General features: G+C 46.1%; 3 protein-coding genes across 4 annotated transcripts in view; 2 read left to right on the top strand and 1 right to left on the bottom strand.

Moving 5' to 3' along the window:
- Positions 1-36: 36 nt before the first annotated feature.
- On the top strand, positions 37-2,246 carry tshba (thyroid stimulating hormone subunit beta a). Its single transcript, XM_089011196.1, has 3 exons — positions 37-557; positions 621-808; positions 1,851-2,246. Exons 2-3 carry the CDS (start codon positions 644-646, stop codon positions 2,121-2,123), a joined length of 438 nt encoding a protein of 145 aa, XP_088867322.1. The 5' UTR covers positions 37-557; positions 621-643; the 3' UTR covers positions 2,124-2,246.
- ngfb (nerve growth factor b (beta polypeptide)) overlaps positions 816-13,293 on the bottom strand; it is a 29,568-nt gene continuing 17,090 nt past the window's right edge. The window contains exon 5 of one of the 2 annotated variants that reach the window (XM_089011194.1): positions 816-1,712. The gene's annotated coding sequence lies outside the window, so the exon portion shown is untranslated. Of the gene's footprint in view, positions 1,713-9,723; positions 9,865-13,293 lie in introns of those variants that run through there. The other variant, XM_089011193.1, reaches the window with a different exon arrangement.
- slc25a55a (solute carrier family 25 member 55a) lies at positions 3,675-13,287 on the top strand. Its single transcript, XM_089011192.1, has 10 exons — positions 3,675-3,832; positions 5,678-5,760; positions 6,753-6,878; positions 7,608-7,663; positions 9,548-9,638; positions 9,722-9,840; positions 9,975-10,167; positions 11,007-11,161; positions 11,880-11,955; positions 12,740-13,287. Exons 2-10 carry the CDS (start codon positions 5,741-5,743, stop codon positions 12,897-12,899), a joined length of 996 nt encoding a protein of 331 aa, XP_088867318.1. The 5' UTR covers positions 3,675-3,832; positions 5,678-5,740; the 3' UTR covers positions 12,900-13,287.

Raw genomic sequence — 13,293 nt, 5'->3', positions numbered from 1 at the left:
GGCAGCATTTGCTTTTTGTTCATGTTAGCACTTTGTTCCAGCTTCAGCTGTTGTGAAAGAGCGATATAAATCAATATGTACAGTATGTATTGTATTTTGGACAGCCGCCCTCATTTCAAGCTCATAGAACCCGTATCATTTAAAAATGACCTTTTTTTTCTGATGAAAGAGAAGAGTCTAAGGTTTCTTACGCTGCATTGAATGTTTGATTGACAATGACAAAAACCCTGGCGCTGGAGTGGACACATGTTTGCACGTCGTCTGGCAGTGAATGAGTTAAGTGGAAAGGGCTCATGACCTCCCGGTTGCTCTCTCATGGAACACGTCTGGTCAACACACGTGGAAACTCGGTGGAGATGATTTTGACGGCGGAAAATAAGTCATTCATGTCATCAGCGTAATGGCCCCATTTCACCGTCCGTGTTTCCATTTTGATCACAAACTGCGGATAAAGCGTCGGCAAGGCAACAGACAATACATAAACGTGTATGGCGCATGCAGTATATAGGCGCCCCAAGATTTCTCAGTCGCCGCTTTGCCAGGCGTCGCTCAAGCAGGTGAGAGAACATCTCCGCACACGGAAATGACATCCTTTCTTTCATCTTGTCGTCCTTTGCTAGGTGAGCTCGGACGCCGCTTGAAGATGAAGCGCGCTGCCGTCTTCATCTGCTTCCTCCTCTTGCTGCTCTGCAGCTCGGCAGCGTCGACGTGCGTCGCCACCCGTTATACTTTATACGTGGAGAAGCCCGAGTGTGACTTCTGCGTGGCCGTCAACACCACCGTCTGCATGGGATTTTGCTACTCCAGGGTGCGTATTGGACATACAATGTCAAATCTTTTCCAAAAGTCAAGCTTTATTGGATAAGAAGGCAAAGACTTTGACCTTGCGCAATCTCACAATTTAAAAGATCAGGTCGCCCAAATATGATTTATTCTCGTCCAGTCAGCTAAACTGCCAGACAATGTGCAGAAACGCGTCCACTCCAGTGCCAGGGTTTCCGTCATTGTCACTCAAATTCCACGGGCAACAGAAGATTGACTTTTAGGACGACATAAACATTCAATAGAGCGTTTGGATCATGAGACTCTCTTATTTCATCAGAACAAAAAGAGTTAAGGAAGGGTCTGGACTTCTATGAGCTTGAAATGAGGGCAGGTGTCAAAAATACAATGCGATACATCCATATTGGTTGTGATAGCGCTAAAGCTGGATGAAAGCCCTAATGTGGAAAAAAAAAAGGTCAAATGCTTCATGGATATGTGGCAAAAGAACAAATAACAAGACACATAAATGCTCTGCTTCTAAGTGTAAAAGGTCCACACGTCCAGAGACCGACTGATGTAATACACTGCAATGGCTCCGTTCGGGCTTTTCAAAGGCCATTTAGCACGCAGTCAGTGAATCGCGCCTCTGCAGTTTGTCGTCAGGAGGATCAGCAAGTATTTACTCAAGTCGAGTACATGGCCTACAGCGTGCGCTCTCGTCAACATGACCACACAGCGATGTCTGTCATAGTACCAAAAGGGACCAGTGAGTGGCCACACGGGCTATCAAAGATGGCCCGATAAGCGATAATAGCAACGTGGAGCTTGCGCAAGGACTATTTGATGAATTCTTGTGAACGTCCTCATCCATCCAGATCAATTTCCAAGGCGTTGAATCCATTGCCGCTGGACTGTCGCGTTTGTCTTCAGACTTTCAGGTTTGCACGCTATTCCACAGGAAGAAAAAAAATGGAATGCATTTGTAGGATGAACTCAATAGCAGATGTTCCAAGACTTACCCCTCGCTATGGCTCATTTTATTTTGGAAACGTTTCCAGATGCTTTGCTTTGTGTACATTGAGCAGGACAGCAACATCAAGGACACGTTTGGCTCGCGCTTCCTGATCCAGACAAGCTGCGCCTACGACCGGGTGGAGTACCGCAGCACCCAGTTGCCCGGATGTCCCGGAGCGGCCAGTGCCGCCTTCACCTACCCGGTCGCCCTCGGCTGCCGCTGCGGAGCCTGCCGCACCGACAGCAACGACTGCGCCCACAGAGCGGACATCCCCGGCCCCGCGTGCACCAAACCGCTCCGACACTTGTATCCATCCCCTAGCGACTACATGCTCTCCTTTTGAAACAACCACTGTTGCTTTGCTCTTGCATCCATCGTGCTATCGCGAGACTGTCTCAATCAAGGCATGCGTGTGGCTGCAAATGTGTTTGTTTGACTTGCGGGCTGATTAAAGCCTCTAAATAGCCGCGCTTGCGTTGGATTTGCCTTTATTAGTCTCGTAGTGGAGAAATGTACATTTGACGGCAGCAAACTTATGAAAGGATGTTTGTTCGGACACTGTGAACAAAGGCTCCAACGCAGGAAGATTGTCTTTTCCTGCCGACGCCCAACATCTGCAGCCCTGTGCCGAGCCATCTATTGAAAGTAGATGCCCGTTGAAGTGAGAGACATTAGTAAAATACAGTCTTCTTGATTTGAGTCCCAAGCGCCAACATCCATAAACCAACAAAACATGCACATTTTAATGAACGGATAGCTTTGTAACCTGGCCGATGAGCTCTTCCTGTCAAGAAGTTTACCAAATGGTAAATGAGTCCGAGGCCAGATCCCCTACCCGAGGATGACTGACAGCTCATTCTTGGGGTCGAGACTCAAGAGTCAAGAATGAAGGTCAGGGGCTCGCTCGCCATCCGTCGTTTGTATCATTGTCGTGTAATGGCATCTGCTGCGGGAAAATACACCAACAAGTGTGAAGAGTCCAAGAAAAGTACAGTCGTTTGGCGAGGAATGCTCCCAAGCGTTTGCAGGAGTTCAAGAATGCCAGTTTGAATGTCATACCTGTCAACATTGGCTAATAGCTGCCCTTAGAAATGATTACAATTCCCGTACAAAAGTTGTAGTACGCCGTAAATGACATGGATAAAGAAACGCTAACAAGTGGAAATGCAGATAGGTTACTACGCATGCGCGGTAACCTGCAGCGTTGGGTATTACTCGGCTTTTCCGCCTGGTACCTTAAGCACCAATTCAAGTTGACTTTAGGCCACAGACACCGGATTTTAAGTGAGGACATCGTTTAAGATGCCATATGCACGTTCAACAAAACGTGACTACGACTCAATACTGTCATGGCTAATTTGGCCTGATTATTTCCACAAGAGCAGAGTCAAGCACCTTTCTTGCTGAGCCTTAAAGAAATACAACACAAACATTTCCTACGTTTTAAAATACGTATAGCAAATAACAGGAACAATGTTTCGTATGGAAGGCAGGATGAAAACGTAGCAGCACAATTGGAAGATTGCGATAAAACAACGTCCTACGCACGCGCCTGTATGCTTTTTTTCTATAGAAGAGAATACAATGAATGAAATGGCAAGATATTAAAATTGATTATTGACAGCATGGCCACATTTATGTCTGTAAACTTGATGAGTGAAAGTGAACTTGACTCGCGTTCGATGGTGAACGCCTTGTTTTTTTTCTTGACTTGACGTGACAGGCAAGCCCCTTTCAAGCCATTCAATTCATTGGCGGCTACAGTTTAAATGATCGCTGTGTTGTCCAATGGCTGTGGGATAAAACCAGCCAATCGAAGTCGTGTAGTGAAACTAGCGAGGTGTTGATTGGTTATGTACAGACGAAAGAGGCGGGCTTGTCGGACTGTCATTTCATTGTAAAGCGAACCAACCGTCCAAGGAAATTTCCACTCCATCTGCCGAATTTCTCCATTCGATCTCCACCGTCGCCTCGTCAGAGCTCGCAGAAAATTAACTTGATCGGATATTAACGACTTGATAAAAAGAAAGACTCCGCGCCTGCACATTTTAGGTGAGTTGATTATTTCACATCGTGGAACGTTTACTTTGACCTTCTTTGTGAGAGGATTTTGCGGATGGCGGTCGTCTTTCCAATGCTAACAATGACACAAAATTGGAATGAATGTTCGTACCGCTTGGCATTTATTGTATTGTGTACGGTTATAGCTCACGATTCTTCAAGTTGGGATAGTTTACCGATGCAATACGAAATATTTGACACAGGTTTAGTGAATATGACCCCCCTTTTTTAACTGAGACGAATAAAGCTAACTAACGGAAAAACCAAGCAATGAGAATTTTATCGTCAAAGCGTTCATGTTTTGTCAGGTTATACAATAGCATTTTTGTTTTTCATTTTTGACTCTTCACGGTGGAAACCGAACCTTTTTTTTTTTGCTATTCCTGAATGTTAAACTGAAGGAAAGCCCTTTTGCAAACGGTGACGTCACAACGCTTTAAGTTGTAGCACTTTCTCCATGGGAAACTTCTTTCTTCTATTTTTTACTTCTCTCCTCTTTTGCCTTTTTGTATAATGATTATCTGTCTTATTTCCTGTGCGATCAGGTACTGTCTCTTACGCGATTATGTCACCTAATGTATGTTGCCAACTGTTTTTTTTAAATGTTAAGTATGCAGAAAGATTTGTTGAGGCACACCTCTGATTTACTTTTAGAAGCTCCACGAGCTATTCAAAACCAGCGGTTTTGTTTACTTTTGTTGTGTTTTGTTTGCAGTGTTGTTTGTTTGTTTCTATTACTTTGTTTGTTCGCATGCCATTTGAATGAAAAAAAAAAATAATCTCCATGGAAAAACTGCGCATGCGCAATTGCCTCAAAAAAAGACGATTGACAGGTTGGTTTGTATGGATTTATTCTATTTATTAAGTAGTTAAAACGGAAATATGCCCGGCAGTCAATTGTTCTGGTGTGCAAGTCAATGTAGAGCGCTGTTTGGAAAAAATATTTCAAGAGTAAACTGTGTCTGTGTAAGCTCTCAGTGGTACAGGAGCGGTCCATCGATGAAAAGGTTTCTTCAGCCGTCATCTGGACTTCTTTGAAAGTTTATCAAAGAAGTACAGATGACGACTGAAGAAACCTCATCGAAAGAGTAAACTGTCTATTTCAAAAATCTACACGAGCTTGAAATGGGGGCGAGTGTACAAAATGGTTAATGCTGCACCCTCGTGGGAGGTAAAAACATTGCCGGAGGTCTGACCGACGCTTGAAATGAAGAAAAAAAAAACAACCCCCGAACATATTGGGGAATGTCGCTCGATCGACGTCACGGTTTTCGATTCCCCAATCAATCCGGGAATGGCAATGAATGAGTTAACGTAAGCTGCCTGTCTTGAAACGTTATGTCAGTCCTCGGGAATTGCGGAATGGTGGCCAGGCGGGTTTGTTACTATTGTGAGGAAGTAACCGAGCGCCCGCTTAAGTCGTCATTCAAGCTCTTAATTGGTTAGCACGACTGAGATGCCGATCGAACTCGTTTCCCGCTGGCCATCTGAGAAGAACTGGGCAATGTCAAAGTGCTCACGGAGCTCATGATGATTGGACTGCGGGTAGATGTGACATTTGACCCTTTTCCACCTATTTTGCGCTCCTCTGATATGAATCAACCCTTATTTGTTTCCAAAAATGTTTTCAGATGCACAGTAAAGTCGTTTCTGTGGCATACATAGTTTTCAATGTGATGCTATTTTCTCTGTTTACGGCACGTGTGGTGGATTGCGTTATGTTCTCCCCAAAAAAAGTCACTAAGCCCTCTGTTGCATCAGCATCGACGACGCCAGTTGTGTAACTTGATTGCGCCGGCCTACAAGTAACTTTTGACTTTGATGTGATCTCCGTAGAACTCTTCGTTGATTTTCCATTGGACGTTGAAATCATACATCCATCTTTAATTCACAGTCATCATGTCTCAACAGCACATCAGGTATGGATGTTTTTTTATCAATTAATCTAAAAATGAACAATATCACACCTGTTTTCCCTGTATTTTGTACGTTTTTTTTTTTTTGATCATTTCAAATAATGTACGACAACTTTTAGACGGGATCTTTTTAAACCCATTCACTCTCAGACAAAAACGTGTTAAAGCAAAAACGTGGACACAACGAGGACCGGGGTTTTTGTCATTGTCACTTGAATTCCAGAACCCACAGCATAGTGAGTTTTAGGACGACATCAACGTTCAATACAGTGTCAGAAGACTTTCTTCTTTCATCAGAAAAAAATCGTTAATTCCTAAATGATACGGTTCTGGAGATACGTATATGAGCTTGAAATGAGGGTGGCTGTCCAAAATACGATGCAATGTTGGTTGATATAGCGCTTTAACAACAGCTCAAGCTGGGACAAAGCACTAACATGGACAAAAGGGTAATACTGCCCTTTTGTGGAAAAAAAATATTGCCGCAGGCCATGGCCAGGGCTTTATCAGCACCCAAGCATACAAAATGGGCAATGGCGCTCTCCGTCATATTTTCAATTCCCGAATAAATTAGTGAATGAGTTAAATTGTGACAATGTTGCCGCCGAGCGCTACTGTTGCTACGGCAAATCGGCAAAAGTCATCATATTTTTATTTTTTAATCATTGCGTCCGGTGAGCATAACGTGCGCATTTGCGCGTGTATTAGCGGCTTTTTTTTTCCTTTTCATTTCAACTAACGTACGGCGTACTCGCACTTTTCTATAGGAATCGGTAGCATTTAGAAGGGCCGCCATTCGCCAAGGTTGACAGGCAGGTGTGCTCTATTGGATTGGATTGGATTTGCCTTTATTAGTCTCACAGTGGAGAAATTTACATTTCACAGCAGCAAAGTGATGAAAGTAGTAAAACAAAATACATACACATATATATATTGGGGTCAATATAGTTTTCCAGCGTCGTGTTGAAATGCCTTTTTTTTCCTTCTCCCTGCAGCCTCCCGGCCAAACTCATCAATGGCGGCATCGCCGGCATTGTCGGCGTCACTTGCGTCTTTCCCATTGACTTGGCAAAGACCAGATTACAGAACCAGAGACAAGGACAGCGGGTCTACAAGAGCATGTATGTGGCTAGTCGCCTTGCACAATCGACATTCCCGGGCCGTGCGCAATGGACCGTGTCGGCGGTGTCCTTCCTGAAATTCCACATTTGACATCCTGCTGTGGGCTAGCGCTCATGTTGCGCGGCTGCCTGCTCTATTTCAGGCAAATATGTCCGCACTAGCACAACTAGCGCAGGTGCAGGGCGGATTTCATGCTGATAGACAATCAAACTTGGCACTCGAAATATCACCATAATTACCACTTATACTCCTCTATAATTACCACTTATACTGGTCTGTACTGTACTGTCCTGTTCCCATACCTATTGTATTCCGCAGGAAAAAAATGGCAGCGTTTCAACATTTCACAAAATATATAAATATATACTGATGCCGTTTTTCAATAAAAACGTGCTTCACACTAAATTAAGTTTGTACTTCAGTCAATATTTGACAAATAACCGCCCATCACGCGCCCTCCCCAGCCAAATTACAATTGACGTAGAGCGCCATTCCCAAATTTGTTTGGGTTGTTTTTTCGTGCTTGGGTGCCGATCAAGCGACGGCCATGGCCTCTGGAAATGTTTTTTTCCCTTCCACGAAGGGGCGACATTTGACTTTTTTTCCCTGTTAGCGCTTCAGCTGTCGTTAAATCATACAGTTTCAATGCAACCTTGGTGAAATGCCGTTGAGGTTATCGTATGCAATATTTGATCATCGTTTCAATGTTTTGTATTGATTTTTTTTAGGATGGACTGCCTTGTGAAAACTGTTCGATCGGAGGGCTACTTTGGCATGTATCGAGGTAAAATTCCAACTCAAATGATCTCAATGACCATAAATGTTCACCGAGGATTTATTTTTAAAGAGAGGGTAAGATCAAGGATGCGTCGTTCAATATCACTGGCCGCACAGTCCCCACATTTTTCCCCACAGTGAAATGTTTTGAGACATTTAGGCCATGAAATGCAAATGCAAATTTCCCCATTGCGGGACGAATAAAGGTATTCTGATTCTGATTCTGAAACCATTGTGATGTTATTTGGGATGGCGGTGCTGGCCACGTGGTAGAAAACAACAACAACATTTAAAGCAGCCTTTTAAATGATTGTCGGATGCCTTTAAATAGAAAGTCATTGCTGAATTAGATGAGGCGGGCTTTCTGCTTGTGCGAGGAATGCTGTTTGTTTGCATCTTGTCTTTTTCATATTGCAGACGTGGGTCCCCCCTGGGATATTGAAGGCTAGCCGATAAGGCGCAGCCGCGCTGGAGGCAAACCATTAATGGTTCTTACAATATTGCTCTATTCCAAACTACAGGCACATATCTTCTTCTTCTTCTTCTTCGTTTTTTTTTTTTTTTAAATACCTGTTGTGTCAAGTCCTTGTCAGTCACGCGCTGCTCTTTTTCACTTTCCACACTTGTGTTGCGTGATTTCATGACCTTTTGTTTTGCTTAATGTTGCAAATGACTTGTGGCCTATTTTCAAGTTTGGCCCCAAAAAATCTGATCACGCACCATTCATTGTCTGTTTGCCTCATTTTATTTCCACAAACGTGTCTTTGTTTTGTCTTTTTGCTCACTTGTGTCCTTTCGCTGTCTCCGTCGGCATCTCTGCGTACACGCGCTCCCCGACGAACGAGCGTTCGTGTGACGTCGGCGCCGCTCGCTCGTTCATCTTGTTCGGGAGCGATCTCATCTTCCCCCTCGTGACGTCGGTACATTTTCCTCCTCCTGCCGCGGTGTTTTCTCCTCTTCGGCTCGTCGGCCACCGCTAGCCCGCCGTTAGCTAACCGTGCTAGCGGCTGGTCTCGACTATCAACGATGGGATCCATACCTGTCAACCGGCTCTATTCTGTACAACTTCTGCACATTTTTAGATGTGTACGGCATACAAGAAAGTTTGTATGCAAAAATGTTAAATATCATTTTCGTCATTAATTATTAGCAGTGCATGCACTCGCAGCATGATGACAAGTATCGCTACTCGTAAAAAGCAAAGTCGACCACCGAGAAAATAAGTCCGTGAGAAACGTGTCGAGAAGAAACAAAAGTTCCGAGAAGACAATTTCCGGTCAGGTGGAATTTTAGTTTGAAATCAGTTAAATAAAACATTTTACCGTGTTTTTTCGCCGTAATGTCCTTCATAGTTTTCGATCAACGTTATACATCGTAAGAAATACATCAACCCCCTTAGAAACCAGCTCGTCAATAGTGACTGACCATTGTTAAATATACTATATATTACTATATCAATACTGTAGTGTGACTAATAATAGTCTGTATGCCTGCCTCACGACAATGCAGACATTGAAAGAGCATTTTTACTTGTTAAAAAGATAAACACTGAGGACAGAAAAATAATTTTATGAAATGTTCATTTTTTTCAGTACAAATCAGGTTCCTTCAACATACTTTTAACATAGTTATCCATTCCATCCAAAATATAGCACTGCAGCAACTGCCAAAGAAATTCACCTTGCTTGTAAGTTGGGGAGCGTCTGTCCTCTTTTCAGTCTTCTGTCTTTGTTTGGTTTGGTCCTCCCTCCTTTCGAGTCTGTCTTGATGACTCAATGTGTGTTTTATTCGCTTGACGTAGGACTCTTGACATGGCGGGGGCGGGGGGTGCACGTGCAGCGTCAAATGGAACAACCCGCCGTCTAACTGTCACCTCGTTTGCCCCTTTGAGGTGCCGCTGTGAATTTAACTCTGGTGACGCCCGAGAAGGCCATCAAGCTGGCCGCCAATGATTTTTTCCGCCAGCGCTTTGCCCAAAACGGGTGAGGTTTGGAACGGCGCTTCCAATCGAGGCTCCGGGATTCGCGAGACTTGACCGTCGCTTGCGTCCGTTTGTTGTTTGCAGCGGCGGCCTGACGGTGTTCAAAGAGATGCTGGCCGGCTGCGGCGCCGGCACGTGTCAAGTGATCGTGACCACGCCCATGGAAATGCTCAAGATCCAGTTGCAGGATGCCGGCAGGACGGGTTAGTAGCGCACGTTGGCGAGATCTGAAAATAGGAAAACCGCGGAAGAGGATGTTTATTTTTTGGGGCCAATGCGGTACTGTTGATGTCGTTGCTGTCAATGTCGCCGTTGTTTTTCCCGCCCGTCTGCGTAGTTGCGCAGCAGCAAAAGCCAGTCGTCGCGTCTCCCTCCAAGCCGGTCGGCGCCAATCCACTCCTGAGTCGCTCGTACAACTCGGGAACTGTGAGCGCGCCGCCGGCCGCGTCGGCCACGCGGATCGCCGGGGACCTCCTTCGCGCGCACGGCATCGTGGGACTCTACAAAGGCCTGGGTGCCACGCTCATGAGGTACGCGAAGATCCCTCCGTCCGTCCGTCCTCTCCCAATCCGGACAAGTTGCCGCCATCGTTTGTCAAATGACTCCAGCGCATATTTGACCTTTTAAGACTCACTTGCGCTGAATATTCAGCAAGTCTTGTTTTCGAGTTAATGACCGTGCCCGAAGTGACGTCACGGAGGGAACGCCCCTGACCGAGAAAGCCGCACACAATGCATTTTGGGTACTTTTTTCATCTGAAAACACCATGTTGATGGCGAAATTAGAAGGAAAATGACATCAATAACGCCACGGTGAATCAGCCAATGGCGGTAAAACGCATAAAGAAGGTGTAAGTTGACACAAATTCCCAGCAGACAAATCAGGCCATTTCCAACGGAGCTTGGGCGCCATCTTGTGCATTTTCTGGGCGCTACATTGGAGTCCAGACGCCTCGAATGGAGACGGAAGGACTTCTTGAATCCATTGCAAACATGGATGCTTTCCTCTTCACAACTATTTGAATCCTATTCAATCCATAAGTGGATTAGAAGACAAGAAAGCATCTTTTCCGAAGCCATTGTTTTGATTCTGGAGCAAGGCAGTTTGTGAAGGAGTATCCTGGCGTAATGTCACCAACAAGGGGGCGGGACTTTCTGAATCTGCCCAATAGGCCCAGAATCTCATTTTGTGGCTCTTTTGGGACACTTGAAGTCACTTCTATTGTTGTTTTGCATTTGACGAAAACTATCCGCCTGCGTGGTTTGCCCATTTGAGATGCTCTCAAACGTTTTTCTGATGTTTGTTAGGAAAGAAAAAAATGGTGTCGGTTGCCGTTGAAAGTGTAAGATGTCTTCTGTTGTCCCTTTAGGGACGTCCCCTTCTCGGTGGTCTACTTCCCTTTGTTCGCCAACCTGAACCGACTGGGCCAGCCGAGCGCCCATCAGTCGTCACCCTTCTACTGGGCCTTCGTGTCGGGTTGCGTGGCGGGCTCGGCCGCCGCCGTGGCGGTCAACCCCTGCGACGGTGAGACTTCCGTCGTCAGACAAGTTGACCAAATGGGATCAAATGGGATCCTTTCGCTCAATCGCTGCCGTTCGTGAATTTATTTGGGAATTGAAAATACGACGTCGAGCGCCGTTCCCCAATTTGTTCGGGGTCTGTTTTTTTCTTTCTTGGGGCCCGCCCGATAAAGCGCTGGTCGGACCTCTGGCAGTGTTTTTTTTTCTTCTTCCACAAGGGGGCAGCATTTCCCTTTTGTCCTCGTTAGAGCTTTGTTACAGCCTCAGCTTTTGCCTTTTGTACAGACGCCCCTATTTCAAGCTCACATAAGTCCAGACCAGTATAGCTGAGGAATTGGCGCATTTTTCTTCATTATAAGGCGCACCCAAAAGAAAAGATCCAAAAGCTGACCACGGTGCACCTTATGGATGGAAAAAGTATTTTTGGACAGCTGCCCCTATTTCACGCTCAGATAACTCCAGAGCCGTGACATTTTTTTTTTTTTTTTTTTTCCGCTGAAAGAAGAGAGTCGAAGGTTTCTTCCACCTCATTGAATGTCGATGTCGTGCTAAAAGTCAAGATTGTGTGGCTCCTGGAATTGGAGTGACAATGACAAAAAGCCTGGCATGGCCTGGCATGGCACGGCATGGCACGGCACTGGCTGGAGTGGAGTGGCGTGGCCACCTTTTGGCACATTGTCTGGCAGTCAATGAGTTAACCGGAGCTTTTTTTGACTTTCCAGTGGTGAAGACCAGACTGCAGTCGCTGAACAAGAGCTCGGCCGAGGAGGCCTACGGCGGAGTCATCGATTGCGTCAGGTCAGACTAAGAAAGGGTGGGGAAAAAGTGGCACGCCGTGATTGGCTGCCTAAGGCAAGCCTCGTTGAGCCAGTTTGGACACGTTGCAATCGGCATTGAATGACTCCAGGGCCTTTTCTCTCACACCGCCACAAGTATTTGGCGGGCGGGGTGACCATGACAACTCGGCTTGGGAGCTTTTGACAAGTGACCTATGACCTTCCTGACGCAACGCAACGTCCCTTTGTAGCTCTGCTTCCAGTTGATGAGAAACCTTCCTTGCGTCCGTCAACATCACGCACGCACGGCCTCCGAGGAGTTGTTTTCTCCGCTTCCGCAATTGCAAACTCGGCACTTTGTGATTTTGCAGGCAATGAAAGTGGGCGACGTTGACGACGGCCGCCAATTCCTCTTTTCCAACCGCGCCCTTCTGTCACAAGATGTCTGCTCGCCGAACGTACTTTGCAATTAGCTTGCGTTGGCCATCAAAAGACCGTCTTTTCCGCTGTCAAAGCAGTCATGAGAAAAAGTTAGCGGACACCCGGGCAGACAACTCTGAAAAGTGGCATCAACTTGAAACACAATAAGACGACTAATCGCAAAACAAACATTGTTGAGGATTGTTTTCAACGAAGGATGTAGCTAGCGCAAATGCTTAGTTGATGCTAAATCTCCCTTGCTGATGATTTTGCGCCAGTTTGTCCGTTTAGCACAATGCAACGTTTGCGCCGCGTCGTCAACGTGCGACAAGCCGCGGCAACTTCTCTTGCCATTTCAAAAGATTGCCGCCGCTTTGTCCCCGCAGCAAAATGATGCGCAAAGAAGGAGCGTCGGCCTTCCTGAAAGGCGCCGGCTGCCGGGCGCTGGTCATCGCGCCTCTCTTCGGCATCGCCCAAGTCATGTACTTTGTGGGCGCGGGCGAGTACATCCTGGACAACTCGCCCCTCGGCGTCCTGTCGCCCTAAGACGTCCCGGAAGGACGCCGTCGACCGGCAGCTCGCGTCTGTCCCTTGACATTCAAAGAAGACTTGCACTTTTTGGCTGGCTTCGGGCGCTCTGACCGTCATCGGCCTCCCTCGGTTCACACTTGACTTGACTTGACTTGAGTTGAGAGAGGAGCAGCCATTTCCTTTGTCAGTGTTTTTCAATGTCGTCAAAGTTACTGTGAGTCCACTTCTACCTTCAAATGGTCAGCATGAAGGCCTTTGTTAGCGCCACGTCACCGCGTGCGCGCCCGCAAAGAAGAAGAAGAAGCCTTTCGTCCACATGAAATTTCAGTCCGCAACCATGCCTTCGTGGAAAAGAAAATCACTTTTGTACTACGTATAAATAAAGCCATGCATTATGAAATAATGCCAT

This window comes from Hippocampus bargibanti, linkage group LG12 (assembly GCF_051943395.1).
Source record: "Hippocampus bargibanti isolate YZ-2025 linkage group LG12, ASM5194339v1, whole genome shotgun sequence".
NCBI classification, from domain to species: domain Eukaryota; kingdom Metazoa; phylum Chordata; class Actinopteri; order Syngnathiformes; family Syngnathidae; genus Hippocampus; species Hippocampus bargibanti.
This window is presented reverse-complemented; position numbering and strand designations above follow the sequence as displayed.